This window comes from Panthera pardus, unplaced genomic scaffold (assembly GCF_024362965.1).
Source record: "Panthera pardus isolate Hobbes unplaced genomic scaffold, ASM2436296v1 HiC_scaffold_11, whole genome shotgun sequence".
Classification (NCBI taxonomy): Eukaryota; Metazoa; Chordata; class Mammalia; order Carnivora; family Felidae; genus Panthera; species Panthera pardus.
The window spans coordinates 54,026,319-54,044,372 of record NW_026526666.1 but is presented as its reverse complement, the minus strand read 5'-3'; the positions used below and the strand labels follow the sequence as shown (position 1 = coordinate 54,044,372).

The following is an 18,054-nucleotide window of genomic DNA, read 5'->3' as shown; positions in this document are numbered from 1 at the left end:
GTTTTCTCATATCGCCACTCCAAATACCTTTTCTTCCTTTCTAGTACCTACCCATTCTTTAGATTCAGCTCAGGTATTACCTTCTCTACAAAACTTTCCCTGTGGGCTATCACAGCACTTCTGCCATGCCATATCATTCCCCATAACTTTTCTTTCTTTCTTTCTTTCTTTCTTTCTTTCTTTCTTTCTTTCTTTCTTTCTTTCTTTCTTAAATACAAGTTAAAATTGGATTTTAATTAAAGACAATCTAACTTATTACACTAACATATAACATAATAATGGTTCCCGAGTAGAATTTGGTGATTCATCACTTACATATAAAACACTGAGTGCTCATCCCAACAAGTGTCTTCCTTAATGCCTATCACCCATTTAGCCCATCCGCCCCCCCCCAATACCCCTTCAGCAATCCTCGGTTTGTTCTCTGTGTTTAAGAGTCTCTTACAGTTGCTTCCCTCTATGTTTTTGTCTTATTTTTCCTTCCCTTCCCCTATGTTCATCAGTTTTGTTTCTTAAATTGCACATATGAGTAAAATCATATATTTGTCTTTCTCCTACTGACTTATTTCACTTAGCATAGTACATTCTAGTTCCATCCACTTTGTTGCAAATGGCAAGATTTCATTCTTTTTGATCACCAAATAGTATTCCATTGTATACATATACCACTTCTTTATCCATTCATCAGTCAATGGACATTTGGGCTCTTTCCATAGTATGGCTATTTTTGATAGCACTGCTGTAAACATTAGGTGCATATGCCCCCTTAAAAATCAGCATTTTTGTATCCTTTAGATAAATACCTAGTAGTACAATTGCTAGGTCATAGGGTAGCTCTGTTTTTAATTTTTTGAGGAACCTCCATACTTTTTTCCAGAGTAGCTGCACCAGTTAGCATTTCCACCAGCAGTGCAAAAGCATTCCCCTTTCTCCACATCCTCACCAACATCTGTTGTTGCCTAGTTGTTAATTTTAACAATTCTCACAGGTGTGAAGTGGTATCTCATTGTGATTATGATTTGTATTTCCCTGATGATGAGTGATATTTTGCATCTTTTCATGTGTCTGTTAGCCATCTGAATGTCTTCCTTAGAAAAGTATCTGTTCATGTACTTTGCTCATTTCTTCACCAGATTATTTGTTTTCAGGGTGTTGAGTTTGATAAGTTCTCTATAGATTTTGGATACTATCCCTTTATCAGATATGTCATTTGCAAATATCTTCTTCCATTCCGTTTGTTGCCTCTTAGTTTTGCTGATTGTTTCCTTCACTGTGCAGAAGCTTTTTATCTTGATGAGGTCCCAATAGTTCATTTTTGTTTTTGTTTCCCTTGCCAACAGAGACATGTCTAGTAAGAAGTTTTACCTCTGTGGCTGAGGTCAAAGAGGTTGTTGCTTGTTTTATCCTCTAGGATTTTAATGGTTTTCTGTCTTACATTTAGGTCTTTCATCCATTTTGAGTTTATTTTTGTGTATGGTATAAGAAAGTGGTCCAATTTCATCCTTCTGCATGTCATGGTCTAGTTTTCTCAGCACCATTTGCTGAAAACATTATTTTTTCATTAGATATTCTCTTCTGCTTTGTCAAAGATTTGTTGGCCATGTATTTGTGGGTCCATTTCTGGGTTCTGTTCCATTGATCTGAGTGTCTGTTTTTGTGCCAGTACCATACAGTCTTCATGATTATAGCTTTGTAATATACCTTGAAGTCAGAATTGTGATGTCTCCAGTTTTGATTTTCTTTTTCAACATTATTTTGGCCATTCAGGGTATTTTCTGGGTCTATACAAATTTTTGGATTCTTTGTACTAGCTCTGTGAAAAATGCTGGTGCTATTTTGGTAGGGATTGCATTGAATGTGTAGATTGCTTTGGGTAGTATAGACATTTTAACAATATATGTTCTTCAAATCCATGACCATGGAAGGTTTTTCCATTTCTCTGTCTTCTTCAATTTCTTTCATAAGCTTTCTATAGTTTTAAGCACACAGATCTTTTACCTCTTAGGTTAGCTTTATTCCTAGGTATTTTATGGTTTTCAGTGCAATTGTAAATGGGATTGTTTCCTTGATTTCTCTTTCTGCTGCTTTATTATTGGTGTATAGAAATGCAGTTGATTTCTGTACATTGATTTTATATCCTGCGACTTTGCTGAATTCATGTATCAGTTCTAGCAGTTTTTCGGTGGAGTCTTTTGGATTTTCCACCTAGAGTGTCATGTTGTCCGGTAAGAGTGAAAGTTTGACTTTCTCCGTGTTGATTTGGATGCCTTTTATTTATTTTTTGTTGTCTGATTGCTGAGGCTAGGACTTCCAACAGTATGTTTGTCAAACAACAGCATTAAGAGTGGACATCCCTGTCTTGTTCCTTGCCTTAGGGGGAAAGCTCTCAGTTTTTCCCCATTGAGGATGATATTCCCTGTGAGTCTTTCATAATGGCCTTTACGATGTTGAGGTATGTTTCTTCTATCCCTACTTTCTTAAGTGTTTTTATCAAGAAAAGATGCTGTATTCAAATTCTTTTTCTGCATCTATTGAGAAGATCATGTGGTTCTTATCCTTTCTTTTATTAATGTGATGTGTCATGTTGATTGATGTGTGGAATTTGAACCAGCCCTGCATCCCAAAAATAAATCCCTCTTGATTATGGTGAATGTATTGTTTTGATCAATGTATTGATCGTGGTGAATGTATTTTTAATGTATTGTTGGATTCGATTTGGTACTATCTTGTTGAGAATTTTTGCATCCATGTTCCTCAGGGAAATTGGTCTATAATTCTCCTTTTTTTAAAAAAAAAATTTTAATGTTAATTTATTTTTGAGAGAGAGAGAGACAGAGTGTGAGTGGGGAAAGGGCAGAGAGAGAGAGAGACAGAAACTGAAGCAGGCTCCGGGCTCTGAGCTGTCAGCACAGAGCCCAACACAGGACTTGAACTCACAAACTGTGAGATCATGACCTGAGCTGAGTTGGACACTTAACCAACTGAGCCACCCAGGCTCCCCTGTAATTCTCCTTTTTAGTGGAGTCTTTGTCTGGTTTTGGAATCAGTGTAATGTTGGCCTCGTAGAATGAATTTGGAAGTTTTCCTTCCATTTATATTTTTTTGGAACAGCTTCAAAAGAATAAGTATTAACTCTTATTTAAATGTTTAGTAAAATTTCCCTGGGAACCCATCCAGCCCTGGACTCTTGTTTGTTGGGAGATTTTTTATTACTGATTCAATTTTTACTGGTGATGATTTGTTCAAATTTTCTACTTCTTGCTGTTTCAGTTTTGGTAGTTTATATGTTTCTAGGAATTTATCCATTTCCTCTAGATTGCCCAATTTGCTGGCAAATAATTGCTCATAGTATTCTCTTATTGTCGTTTGTATTTCTGGGGTGTTGGTTGTGATCTCTCCTCTTTCATTCATGATTTTATTTATTTGAGTCCTTTACTTTGAGTCCTTTCCTTTTTCTTTTTGATCAATCTGGCTAGGGGATTATCAATTTTGTTAATTCTTTTAAAGAACCAGAGCTTAGTTTCATTGATGTGTTCTACTGTTTCATTTTTTTAATTTCAATATCATTGATTTCTGCTCTAATCTTTATTGTTGCCCTTCCTTGGCTGATTTGGGACTTTATTTGCTGTTCTTTTCCTGGCTCCTTTAGGTGTAGGGTTAGGTTTTGTATTTGAGATATTTCTTCCTTCTTTAAGAAGGCCCGTATTGCTATATACTTCCCTCTTATGACTACCTTTGCTGCATCCCAAAAGTTTTGGATTGTTGTGTTTTTATTTTCATTGACTTCCATGTATTTTTTAATTTCCTCTTTAATTTCTTGATTAACCCATTAGTAGGTTGTTCTTTAATCTCCAAATATTTATTGTCTTTCCACATTTTTTCCTGTGGTTGATTTTGAGTTTTATAACATTATGGTCTGAAAATATGCATGGTATGATATCGATCTTTTTGAACTTGTTGAAGGCTGATTTATGTCCCAGTATGTGATCTATTCTGGAGAATGTTCTATGTATATTTGAGAAGAATGTGTATTCTCCTGTTTTGGGATGAAATGTTCTGAATATATCTGCTAAGTCCATCCGGTCCAGTGTGTCATTCAAAAACATTATTTCCTTACTGATTTTCTGCTTAGGTGATCTGTCCATTGCTGTAAGTAGGGTGTTAAAGTCCCCTACTATTATGGTATTATAATCAATGAATTTCTTTATGTTTGTGATTAATTGATTATATATTTGGGTGTTTCAAGTTGGGGGCATAAATATTTACAATTATTAGATCTTGGTAGATAGATCCCTTAATTATGATATAATGCCCTTCTTCATCTCTTGTTACAGTCTTTGTTTTAAAATCTAGTTTGTCTAATATAAGTATGGCTACTCTGTCTTTCTTGATGTCCATTAGCATGATAGATGGTTCTCCATCCCCTTACTTTCAATCTGCAGGTGTCTTTAGGTCTAAAATGGGTCTCTTGTAGACAGCATATAGATAGGTCTTTTTTTTTTTTTCCCCCATTCCGATGCCCTGTGTCTTTTGATTGGAGCATTTAGTCCATTTACGTTCAGAGTGATTAATGAAAGATATGAATTTAGTGCCATTGTGCTACCTGTAAAGTTGGTGTTTCTGGTGATGTTCTCTGATCCTTTCTAGTCTTTGTTGCTTTTGGTCTTTTTAGTTTTGTTTTGTCTTTTTTCTCCACTTAGTGGTCACAAACTCCTTTAGTTTTTGTTTGTCTGGGAAACTCTTATCTCTCCTTCTATTCTGAATGACAGCCTAGATGGATAAAGAATTCTTGGCTGCCTATTTTTCCAATTCAGCACATTGAATATATCCTGCCACTCCTTTCTGGCCTGCCAAGTTTCTGTGGACAAATCTGCTGCAAACCTGATTTGTCATCCCATGTAGGTTAAGGACTATTTTTCCTTTCCTGCTTTCATGATTCTTTCCTTGTCTGTGTGTTTTGAGAATTTGACTATGATATGCCTCGGTGATGGTCGGTTTTTGTTGAATCTAACGGGAGTTCTCTGTGCTTCTTGGATTTTGATGTCTATGTCCTTTCCCAGATTAGGACACTTTACAGCTATTATTTGCTCACATAAACCTTCTGCCCCTTTTTCTCTCTCTTCATCTTGTGGGACAGCTATGATATGAATGCTATTCCTCTTTAATAAGTTGCTGAGTTCTCTAAGTCCTGTATTGTGATCTTTTGCCTTTGTTTCCCTCTTTTTTTTCTGCTTCATTATTTTCCATAACTTTACCTTTTATTTCATTGATTTACTGCTCTGCTTTGTCCATCCTTGCTGTCACAGCATCCATTCAAGATTGCATCTCAGTTATAGCATATTTAATTTCAGCATAACTAGATTTTAGTTCTTTATTCTCAGCAGAAAGGGATTCTCTGGTGTCTTCTATGCTTTTTTCAACTTCAGCTAGTATTCTTATAATTGTGGCTTTAAATTCTAGTTAGATATCTTATTTATATCTGTGTTGATTAAATCCCTGGATGTCATTTCTTCCTGTTCTTTATTTTGTGGTGAATTCCTCTGTCTTGTCATTTTGGAGGAAGAGAAAAAATTAATAAAATAAAAATTAAAATAAAAATTAAAAACACAACAATAAATACTGAATAAAGGAAGATAGATCCTAGGTGTGTTTCAGTCTGCTTGTTGAGAGAAGCTTGATAGAAAAGAGAAAAAGAAAAAGGAAGAAAAAAAAGTTTAAAATTTTTAAAAATTAAAAAAATTAAATAATAAAATAGAATAAAATAAAATAGAGTAATTTTTTAATTTCCTCTTTCTGTATCTGAGAAAGAGAAAGAAAAAAAGAAAACAACATAAGCAAAAGCAGAAGAAAAGAAAATGAACAAACAAGCAAACAGAATGAAACCCAAATGAAGTTACTTACATCCAATTTCCCCTAGAACTGAAACTTTGCAATGCACTATAGTCTACAGACTAAACAGGTGGAAGAGACTGCCTTCTGGAATATGTCTCTGGAAGGCGCAGGTGGGCAGGACTTGGTGTAACAGCTCTGTTCTCTTGGTGGTGGTGCTTAGCTCACTGGGGTCAATCTGTGTATGTGTCCTACAGGTGAAAATGGCTTCACCCAGCTCTCTAGTCTCTGGCTCAGGAATTTTGTGCCCTCACAGACCTATGATCAAGCATCCCTCCTTTGTCTCAGTCTTCTGTCCACTCCCCACCCTTACCCTGCCTGTGTCCAAGTTGTCTGCCTGCCAAGTGGTACCTCCCTCTAGAGTTTTATCTCAGATGGGGCTGTGTTTCAAAACCCCACACTTCAGAGAGCCCCATGGCTTGGACCCACGCTGATTCTCTAGGGGAGGGTCTCTCCAAGTAATGCCCTGGATCTGGCTTGTCCTAGAAAATGTTTGCACAATCACACAGTGGCAGAGGCTTAGAGTTTATGGTAAATTATAACACACAGCTGGCACCAGGTTGTGCTGCATTCTGGTGTCTTTGTTCTAGTATCAGTAAACATGGCAGTTCTCCAGGTCCACCAGGACTTTGGGCTCTGGGGAAGCCATATGGCCTCTACCAAATGCACTCCAAGCAGAAGAACCACTTCTCCCTTTGTAGCCCTTGGACCCCTCTGACCACGCTGTCTGCTCCTGGGAATTCGTCCTGCTTCCTCATTGGAGCACCACCAAGCACTGAGCTTTAAAACTTCAGACTTTGCACTCCACTGTTTATAGAATCCTTGTGGTATTGAAACCCTTTCCTTTCTCCCCATCAATGGTTTTGGGGAACAGATTTCTCATCCAGTCCCCTGCATTTTCACTCTTTCTTTCTCTCTTTCTCTAGCTACTTGTGGGGGGAGTGCTTTTCTTGCATGATCCAAATGCACTGCACTATCCCCCTTTCTCTTTTTTTCTTTGTCCTCTCTTCATGACTCTCCCTACTCTTTGCAGTTTCGCAGCCTTTAACTTCCCCAATTCACCTCTCCATACCATGTACCTGCCACATTATCTGCCTTAAATTATGCATATTGTTGCGTTCATCCTCAGATCAATTTTCTGGGTGTTCCAAATGATTTGATGCTGATGTAGCTGCATTTCAGGGATGAGACAAGCTTAGGGTCTACTCCGCATCTTAACTCCCCCTTCCTATTACTTTTTTATCGCTAGGCAACAAATCACCACACACTTAATGGCTTAAAATAGCACATATCTATTGTTTCACAGTTTATGTGTGTCCAGAGTCCAGGCATGGTATAGCTGGATCCTCTGCTTGGAAGCTCATAGCTGTGATCAAGGTGTGAGCTGGACTACAGAGTCATCTGGAGGCTTGCATGGGGAAGGGCTACTTGCAAGCAAACTAAGATTGTTAATAGAATGCACTTCCTTCTATCCTTATGACTAAGGCCCCAGCTTCTTTCTGGCTGTGTGCTAAAGACCACTTCTAACTCCTAGAGCCTGCCTGCAGTTTATTGCCATGTGGTCTTTTCCAACCTAGCTTACTACCTCACCTCACTAGCCAGCAAGGAGAGTCTTTAGACCAAGTCTGATAGCAAAATGGAGTCTTATGTAATGTAACATAATCAGAGGAGTGAGATTCCATCACTTTGTCATATTTTTTTGGTTAGAAGTAATACGGCCCACCCATACTTAAAATTTATGAGTTGACATAAAAATGTGAACACTGGAATGCGGGGATCATGATAAGACACCTTACAGTTTGTCCTCCACACGTGCTATGTCATATAAGTCTCTTTACTCCCAGTATCCTTAGAAAATAACCCCCTTTGGAAAGGGGCTGCTTACTTGTCAATCTGCCACAGCACAGCACCTCATCTAGTAGCCATTCAGTGCTCATAAATGAATGAGTGAATGAATACTGCAATGAAGTAGAGTGGTTATGCTTGTAGCAGCTCTGATCCTGGAAGAAAGTAAATAAACCCATGATGCGTGAGAATAGTAAGAAAGGTAAGCTGGAAGAAAGAACACTTTAAGGAATATCTAGAAACTAACTAGATCTCCAGTGCTGGATCTGTCCTCTTTGGAAATGAGGTAGACTGTCTTTTGTGTCTAATCTTACTGCTAAGAGGAGACACTGTATATAAAAGGTTATGGTAAATTAGATTATTGTTCAGAAATACTCACTATCCTATTCTACCTCCATGGACAAAGTGTACTCCCTTGACCCTTGACTTTAAATTTTGCCATGTGACTTGTTTTGATCACTGGAATATTGGTGGGTGTGGTATGGCCAGTGTTTGGAAAGTGTTTGTGCTATTTGGCTTGCTCTTTTTCACTTCTGCCACCATCACAAGAACATGTCTGACTAGCCTTCTGATTACAGAGAAAGATGAAAACCATAGAGCCAAGCTTCCCCAGCCAACCTTCCCAGCTGTCCCCAGCCCAGATAAGCCAGTCTCCAGCTGACCTGCAGATGTGTGATCTAAACAAATGCTTGCTGTTATAGGTCACTGAGATTTTATGGTTGTTTACTATGTAGCAACAGTGAACTTATACAGCATATGAAAGGGAAGGATGACTTGGTTGAAAAAAATAATGAACTCTATGATCCTCTTTTGTAGAGGGGGTTAGCATATCATAGTTGGCTAATGAAAAAAATTCATCAGAGATTTAGGAGGTGGGAGGAAAGAAGAGGCCATTTTTCCTAAGAAATCGTCAGTTTCCTCAGACAGCAATTTCATGCAACTTTTTACAAACTCTCACGTTACAAATATGATGGCTTCACAAATATCTCTGTGAACTCACAATTTTTGTTCCACTTTGGGTGGCTAGATTCATGAAGTCCCTTGTACTTCCCCATGAACTCCTGGTTTTCCCACATCAGGCTAAGGTAGATAGTGACTGTTTTTCCAGTTCTCCAGCTGTTGCCTTCCAGACCTTCCTTCCCACTATGTCTCCCCACACCTGTGTAATCCCTAGTTTCTACATGAAACTCCTCATTCTTGTATTATCTATAGTGCCTCTGTGTTCCTAACTGAAGCCTAACACCGAAGTAAATGGAAATAAACCGTTTGGCAATAATCAGAGCTTTCCAATCAGAACAAATTTTAATATCTTTACCAACTAAATTATTTTCAAATGTAAAAAATTTATATAAGAAGCAGAGTTTCCAGGATCCATCCCCAGAAAGGCATACAAACTATATGGCAATTAGCATTTGTGCTTTAAAAAAAATTTTTTTAATCCTTACTTATTTTTGAGAGAGATACAGAGACAGCATGAGCAGGGGAGGGGCAGAGAGACAGGAAGACACAGAATCTGAAGCAGCTCCAGACTCTGAGCTGTCAAGTCAGAATCCGACATGGGGCTCGAACTCATGGACCGCGAACTCACAGACCACAAGACATGACCTGAGCCAAAGTTGGATGCTTAACCAACTGAGCCACCCAGGCATACCTAGTGTTTGTGCCTTCTTAAGTTATTTTGTTAACATAGTAACAGAGTTTCTACCTTTGTTATTAATTCCAACCAGTAAGTCCAAGTTTTCTTGAAGGGATTTATAATACTTAAGATTTTTGGGAGGAAGGAAGTTGAAAATAATATTTTTTTTCTGTCTCATAAGGAAACATTTTTTATATTTGTTTTACATTATGCTCTGCTATTCTAGCCAGGATTTCTTTTTATGCTTCCTAGTAGGTTTTGCTTTTGTTTGTTTGTTTGGCTGGTTTGTTTTTGTTTTTGTTTTTGGTGGAGGGTTGGTTGTTAGCTTTTGTTTTTAACATGGCAGGAACTAGGAGGCAAATGGTCAAAGTGATTGGCTCTCAACATTCATTCCTGGCCAACAACTGGTGTCAGTCAGTCATGGTAATCCCATTTCCCTTACCAGGGACTAGCTTAGGAGCAGCGTGTGACACAATTCTGCCTGAGAGGATGTATACTGAGGGTTTCAAGAGATGGTTTTCCTACTCTTGAAACTGAGACTCTGGAGAGAAAGACCTCCTTTTATCTCCAAATGTTGCCATGTCTGATGTGAGTACTAGAATGGCTATAGCTCTCTTGCTGTGACTCTGAAGATGAAAACAACACCAAAGATGGGAAAGCAGAGCAGTGGAAAGAACTGGTCCTTAATGATATTGTTGAGTCCCTGGATCATTGAACCCTGCCTGACGTCTGACTTTCTTCTGTGAGATAAGACATTTGCCTATCATTTAAACTGGTTTGAACGGGGCTCTGAATTTTTTGTACCCAAAAACATGCAAATTCAGAATAGCCCAAATATAGGTTAGGAAGAACTAGAGTTAGTCCATCAATAATGTGTTCTTAGAAAATAAAGTAGAAAGTTTTCTCAAGGGAAAGACAAAATTTACATTTAAGTTAATGAAAGCTAGAGATTAATATTAAAACACAAAACTAAAAACTCAATCATTGGAGACCTCAGGACTCTCCCAGAGTAATGGCAGTCGTCTAAATTCATAGCTCCCTACAAATCTTTCTATAAAGCAAAAGACCAAGAGAACAATTTGCTTATAACCTTTGTCCATAGCATAACTAGAATACAATGAATATTACGAGGTTTATTTGATATGTTATTAGGGAAATGAACAGGAGACCAACAGAATTTGTCCTAGATCCCTTACTAGGCAATGAATTTGGTGGCGGCTATGCAGATGGGAGGGAAATGCAATGAGGTTGTAGAGGTAAGCAAAACATAAATAGCACCAACTAGGATTAAACATTCCTAGAAAACAAGTTCCCCATGCTGAGTGGAAATACTGAGAAATATTGATACTATGTCTATATTCTTCCTTTAAAGTGTAATCAGTTTATTTCCCTGTTTACAAGACCTTTACAAAAAAGATGAATCTTCTTTGCTTGATGACATGGGAGGCTTTCCTGGTCTGGCCTCAGCCTAACTTGCCAGCTCCACTGAACTCTCCATGGACTGTAACACAGGAATTTGGGATCTGACAGACCTGGGATCAATTCTCATTAGCTGGGTGTCCTTGAACAAGCTTACTATAGGTCACTCAGTCTCAATTTCCTCATCTGTGAAATAAGGATAGTAATACCTACCTGTCACGAGGGTTATATCTAAATTAAATAATATTAGACATACAGACTTCTTAGCACAGCAGCTGGCACGGTATGAATGCTTATGTGTCGATTCTGATTACTTCCAAACCTGTCAAGTCCTCCTATACTTCTGTGCCTTAGTATGTGCTGTGTCCTCAGTCTAGAGTATTCATACCTTCCTTCTCTGCCCTTCTTTGTTCAGCAAATTGCCTCTCCTCTGTCAAAATCCAAAACTGTTTTCACTTAGCCACAGATTTCACTTCAGCCACACTTAGCTGCTGACGCAGTCATGGACACTGTTTCCCCTATATGTCTACTGGCACTTAGCAGGACTCAGTAAATACATGTTAAATGAATGAACTAACAGAACATTAAAAGACTGACAAGAATGGAAAGAATGATTTATGACAAATTAATTGAAAAATGTGAAATTTAGAGAGTTTTAAAAGGTTGCTAACATTCACTCACATGATCTTAGGCGCTATGCTACAAATGCAGGAACGCATTTCTTTTTATTGTGTTCCCTGCCATGTCTCTTAATTTTTTTATATTTCCTCTTATAGTTCAAAATTTTCCTGATGCAGAACCTGAAATTGATATCATCATGAAGACCGATAGAACAAAGGAGAGGGGGAAGAGTGTAATTTTACCAGATGATGTTAACACGAATGAGTCATGGGAAGAAGAAGTGGAAGACCTGGTCACCTGGACCAACACTCTTGATATAAATGTTTTAGATGATTCAGCCTGAAGCTCCAGGATTTAAAAAATGAACAGCCTCAACCACAGATCAACTTCATGAAGCAACTTTGGAACATGGATTCCATTTTTTTTCAAGTTGGACTCATGCTCTCACTTCAAGTACAAATTAGAAATATAACTACAAATCAGTGAATATGTTGCTTTGAATTTTTTGAGCTCTACTTCATTGTTTGAACCTAAGTTAACCAAATTAGGGATGTTCATTGTGGCATTTCAATCAATGGTATTATGCCCTCAATTGTTAGGCTACTGGATGCAAGTTTTTGCAGGCAAGGTATGAATCAGGAAGAGGCTGGGTTAGGAGGAGAGCACTCAGGAGCTTCAGAAGCGGGATATTAACCAAATAGAGGGATCTTTACAGTTGTCCACATCTGCCTGGTTTAGTGTCTTGTTTCCTCCATATTCAAAGTATGAGATGTCATCCATCCACCAATGTTCCTCTTATGTTTTCTCCCAGAAAACATGCTTTGTTTCCTCTTTGACCTTAATCAATCATCCCCTCATATTCTCATATCTTTTTTTTCTCCTTATCTTTTTGCTGCATTGCCTCAACTTGCAAATGTGCTCAGATCTCTCCTGTTTTTTTGTTTACCTTTGACCCTGTGTTTCTACTTCCCTCGACACTATTTTATTCAGGGATACCTGACTGGCTCAATTGGTGGAGCATGCAAGTCTTGACCCTGGAGCTGTAAGTCTGAGCCTCACACTGGGTGTAGAGATTAAAAATAAAATCTTTAAAAAGAAAACAAAAGCAAACATTGTATTATTCATATTTTCTCAGGTTTATTGATTATAGCCTATCATTTGCCATCTTTATTGCTTTGGTTCACTTCATATTTGCATCCCACTGCACAATAAAATCTACTTCTGCTACATTACTTGATGAAAATTCACTAGGATCACCAAAGACTTCCATATTTCTAAAATTCAATAGCTACTGTATCTTACTGGACCTCTAGGCTATATTCTATATTATTGATCACTTCTGTCTCTCTCTTTTTTTAATGTTTATTGCCTCACCTTTGAAGAGGCTTGTTTTGAGGCCCATCCACCTACACACACATCTCTTCCCATAAACACCATAACTCAGTATACATATAAATGTATATATCTATATCTATATATAGATATAGATAGGTAGATAGATAGATAGATGCCTGACCTTGGATCTAGTTGTTAATAGGTCTCTCCTTCATTTCTAAAGAAACTGATTTTACTTCCTGTGAAAAAATTAAAATGCTGTTATATATACTCTAGTGCCTGGGCACATCCCTGGCTAGCTAGATGTTTTCAAGTCTGCCTGTGATGGTTCAGACTATAAGATCCCAAGTGATTGTAGTGCCTAACACTTTTATTATCCTCCCCAACAGGAACCACAAAATTCTAGCAGCTATCCCAGATTTTCCCCTCCTTTTGTCAACGCCAAAGTACACCCAAGAGCCAATTTAATGATTCCCACCCAACTTGATAACAATTAGAGTTATTTTTACACCCAATGAAAAGTGCCATTGTAGATGGACCATCCTATACCTCAGTGAAATTATAGAATGTAGTTGAAAGATGCATTCTGCTGATGGTCACAATGATGGAGGCTGGGCCTCTGACTCTTCTCTGGTGGTTTTCTAGGAGGACAAACATGTAGATTGTCAACAGGTATACAGTAATCATCAAGAAATTAAACTCAAAAGAACCATGGTAGTCAACCAAAAATATTTCCTTGATATCAGCTGTCATATATTGTATTTTATATTTTCTATTTAATCTCTTTCTTTCAGGACAAAGAAGTTACACTTGCTTGTTGCTTTCTTTTCCTGCTACCAGAAAACGTGGGGGTAAAAGTGGGTGATAGGGAAAGGAAGGGTAGGGAACACATCTTTGGAACAGAGACATTAGTTAGTAGAACAGGATAGTTTTTTTTTTTTTAAGTTTATTTATTTATTTTGAGAGAGAAAGTGCAAGTATGCATGAGCAGGGGAAGTGGCACAGAGAGAGAGAATCCCATGCAGGCCCCACGCCATCAGTGCAGAGCCCAACACAGGGCTCGATCCCATGAACTGTGAGATCATGATCTGTGCCAAAACCAAGGGTCAGATGCTCAACTGACTGAGCCACCCAGGCACCCCCAGGATAGTATATTTAATTACCTTCACTATATCTCTGGCCATTCTTTCTGACTCTTCAGTAGGAATCTCCTTTGCATCTCTGGCCGTTGGTAAAAGGTTCCTTTGGGTTCCAGCCCAATGATCTCCTCTATGCATTTTTCTTGGAAAATGTTGCCACTGTCAAGAGTTTTACCTCCCATGCACATTGTCATTCTCTGAACTTTTTTCTTCCTGCTTAAAAGACATCTTCACTTCAACATCCCCCATGCATCGGAACCTCAACATGCCCAATTTTTTTTTTTTTTAACATTTATTTATTTTTGAGACAGAGAGAGACAGAGCATGAATGGGGGAGGGTCAGAGAGAGGGAGACACAGAATCCGAAACAGGCTGCAGGCTCTGAGCTGTCAGCCCAGAGCCCGACGCGGGGCTCGAACTCACGGACCGCGAGATCATGACCTGAGCTGAGGTCGGCCGCTTAACCGACTGAGCCACCCAGGGGCCCCTCAACATGCCCAATTTAAACTCATTTCTCCCCCTCCACCAGACCTCCTTCTGCCTCTTGTATTTCTTTTTCTGTTAATGGAACAATCAAAAGATAAAAACTTGGGGATCACTACAGACTTCTTTCACTATGGCAGATTGATCACCAGGACTTGGAATATTATCTTTTAGATGTCTCAGATCCATTTTCTCATCCCTGTTCTTACCATCACTTTATATTATGAATCCCTTTTAAAAAAAGTTTTTTTAAGTTTATTTATTTTTGAGAGAGAGACAGAGCATGAGCAGGGGAGGGGCAGAAAGAGAGGGAGATACAGAATCCAAAGCAGGCTCCAGGCTCCGAGTTGTCAGCACAGAGCCCAACGCAGGGCTCAAACTCACCAACCGTGAGATCATCACCCTAGCAGAAGTCAGACACTCAACCAACTGAGCCACCCAGGTGCCCCGAACTCAAAATACTTCTAATTTCCTTTTAGATTCTTCTTTGACCGTATGTTATTTACTTTGTTTTTAAATTGTTATTTACTTTAAAAGAAGGTACCTTTCTACCATTGATTTCTACTGTAATTCACGTGGAAAGAATATGCTGTGTATGATTTGAATTTTTTTAAACTTATCGATACTTGTTTAACGGTTCATAGTATAATCTCTCTAAGCACATATTCCATATACATTTGAAAAACATGTATATTCTGCTACTGTTGAATGGATTGTTCTATAAATGTCCATTAGTTGGTTGATTGCGTTGTTCAAGTTTTCTCTACCTTCACTGATTTTCTGTCTGCTTGTTCTATCAGTAATTGAGACAGATGTGTTGACGTCTCTGAAACTGTGGGTTAGCCTATTTCTCCCATCAGTTCTACCACTTTTTGTTTCATGTTTTTTGAATCTTTGTTAGGTTTGAAAACATATAAGATTATTTTGTCTTCTTGATGAATGGGTCCATTTATCATGAAATTACCTTCTTTGCTTTGAAATCTACTTTGTCTGATAATCATATAGCCAGTCCAGTTTTTCTTTTAATTAATATTAACATGGTATGTCTTTTTCTATTCTTTTCTTTAATCTGTTACAGTTTTACCTATCTCTAGAGTTTTCCAAAAAATTAAATAAGATGTATTATTTAGAGCATAGAACATAGTGAATATTTAGTGTCTGTTAGTTACTGTGACTATTGACTATTTCTCTTTATTCAAGGCAGTGAGAACATTTCCTAACATATCAGACTGTGCTCATTGCCCAGCTATAGTTATATTGATATCTTCTATTTTGGGATGTAAATAGAAAAAATATACTGAAAGTACATGAAAGGCAAAATAGAAGTATTTTCTTAAAAAAAAAAAAAAAACACGACTGGGGCACCTGGGTGGCTCAGTCGGTTAAGCGTCCAACTTCAGCTCAGGTCATGATCTCGCAGTTTGTGAGTTTGGGCCCCGCGTCAAGCTCTGTGCTGACAGCTTGCTCAGAGCCTGGAGCCTGCTTCAGATTCTGTCTCCCTTTCTCTCTGCCCCTCACCCGCTCACACTCTGTCTCTCTGTCAAAAATAAATAAGCATTAAAAAAAATTTTTTTAACAATGCTTGAACCTGTTATATGCATACTAGCCATGTGACTTTGGGCAAGTTCCTGCATCTTGGTTTCTTAATCAGTCAAGGATGAATAATAATGGCACCAAGTTTTCTATAGTTGTTGAGAAGACCTAATACATCAGTACATTAATATTTGTGAAGTGCTCAGGACGGTACCTAATCCATAATAAGTGCCATGTATGTGTTTGATAAAATAAAAAACACATCTTACTTTACATTACTTTCTAATGGTGTATGAAAGAAATTCATATTCAGAAAGCCTAATAAATCTGCAGTTTTATGAAATACCCCAGGTAGTTTTGATGGAAATTATCAGTGGGTGACACTTTGGGATACAACATAATTCTAAGATTTATTTCAAATATTGTTAACATGGCACAAGAGGTGCCATTAGGTAATGAGGAGAGTGTCCCTTTATAATGAAGCCGCATGACTGAGTGCATAGCCTAATTTGGAGAGAGAAATCAAGTCTAAATTTGAGGTCCTATGTGAACATGAATCCCAACCTCATTGTGATAGCCCAGATGCATACAGAGAAGAGAGGGTAAAAGGAGCAGGAAATTATATTTTTTGAAAATTTCCAATAATGTTTGGGCTTATGTCCTTAGAACCTTAGAGTTAGGTTTTTTAATTTGCTTTATTGTTTAGACTCCTCTTCCCCTCCAGATGGCGCCAGTTGGCTGCTATTTTCTGTGCAGTAGTCAAGGTGCCTAGAAACGTCAGGCACTGTCTTGTTAGGCTTTTAAAGATTTGCATGGCACATGAACATTTTATAAGAACAGGAATATTTTGCTGTCTCTTCCCAAGAAGATGGTTACTCAGTGCTCAGCAAGGCTTACTAAGAGGAGAATAACCCAGAGCTTACAAATTATGCACATTTGATAAAATCATAGAACCAACCTCCTGGAGAAATCAGTCAGTCCTCACCACTGCCTTCAGGCAGGACCACACAGACACCACCCTCTTGTATATGAGAATGAGTACAAAGAGAGAACAGAAAATCTCAGGTTTTTGTTTAATGACTTCCAGACATCGGTGCATCCACTGAGAGCTGCTTTGCCTCCTACCTGAGGGAGGGAGGAAGTTCTCTAGAGGCTGGCAGAAAGCCAGAAGGCTGCAGGGCCTGTCCTCCCTCTAGACAGCCCTTTGCCTTCTGGCTTCTCACCTACAGGCCATAGTTGTCCCTAAAGAGTAGATGCCAAGCATTATTGAGTGAGGTGGGGGAACCATAGGAGACCTATCCTGTGTATCTCTGTTTGTCAACAAAGGGTATAAGGAAGCCCAGAATCTGATTATCTTTTTGTTTTGTTTTGTTTTTGGAGTCCCAGAATTCAATTTAAGCCACTATCTCCAGAGGCTGAGATCTAAGTCTTTTCCAAATATTCAATCCCAGGAAGAATAGTCAATATTCACCTTCCAAGAGGGAGTTCTTTTTGGCTAATCTGATTCCCAGATGCAAAAGCATAAACCCACTTGACTTGAGGTTTTCATCATAAAAGATGGCGAACAGCTGGCTTTCATTTTCTCAACAGTATCCCTTAATAGATCTGAAAGCTAATTTTAAGTATTCCATACTCTCCTACTATTTGTACTAACCAAGCCCAGCCTTTTTTGCTTTATGTCATGATTTGAATGTCCAAACCCTCTTTCTGACTCTTCACCTCACTTTTAAGTTCTAGAGACCAGACTAGAATTCAAATGAAAAGTGATCACTCTAATGACCAAGGATAATTATATTTGCAAGTTGAATTCTGTTTCAACAATACAGTTGTGATATCCAATCTGATCTCCTGAGGCTTTTTATGTGTCTCAACAACTCGCTCATGTTAATGATGCTCTACTGATAGAGACAAGTGTTTTCTCTAGAGAAAAAGTCATAGATACCAGATGTGTCCACAAGCTGCTATCCATTTGAAGTCAAACTACATAATTAAGATACTGCTCTGGTTAAGTGTATATATAATAACTAATTTATCATAAGTCTTAAACCTCAGTCTATGTCACCAATAAAGGCTATTAGTAAGCTATTACTTTGACGTTCAAAAATGTTCAGATTATAACTCTGAGTTCTCATATTGTGTGACCACTAGAAGTAC

General features: G+C 38.2%; 1 protein-coding gene across 1 annotated transcript in view; it reads left to right on the top strand.

Annotated features, from left to right (window-relative positions):
• UBE2U (ubiquitin conjugating enzyme E2 U) overlaps positions 1–14,160 on the top strand; it is a 62,081-nt gene extending 47,921 nt beyond the window's left edge. The window contains exon 10 of the mRNA XM_019449022.2: positions 11,566–14,160. Within this exon, the coding sequence (XP_019304567.2) occupies positions 11,566–11,753 (188 nt within the window). The 3' untranslated portion in view covers positions 11,754–14,160. The remainder of the gene's footprint in view (positions 1–11,565) is intronic.
• Positions 14,161–18,054: the final 3,894 nt, after the last annotated feature.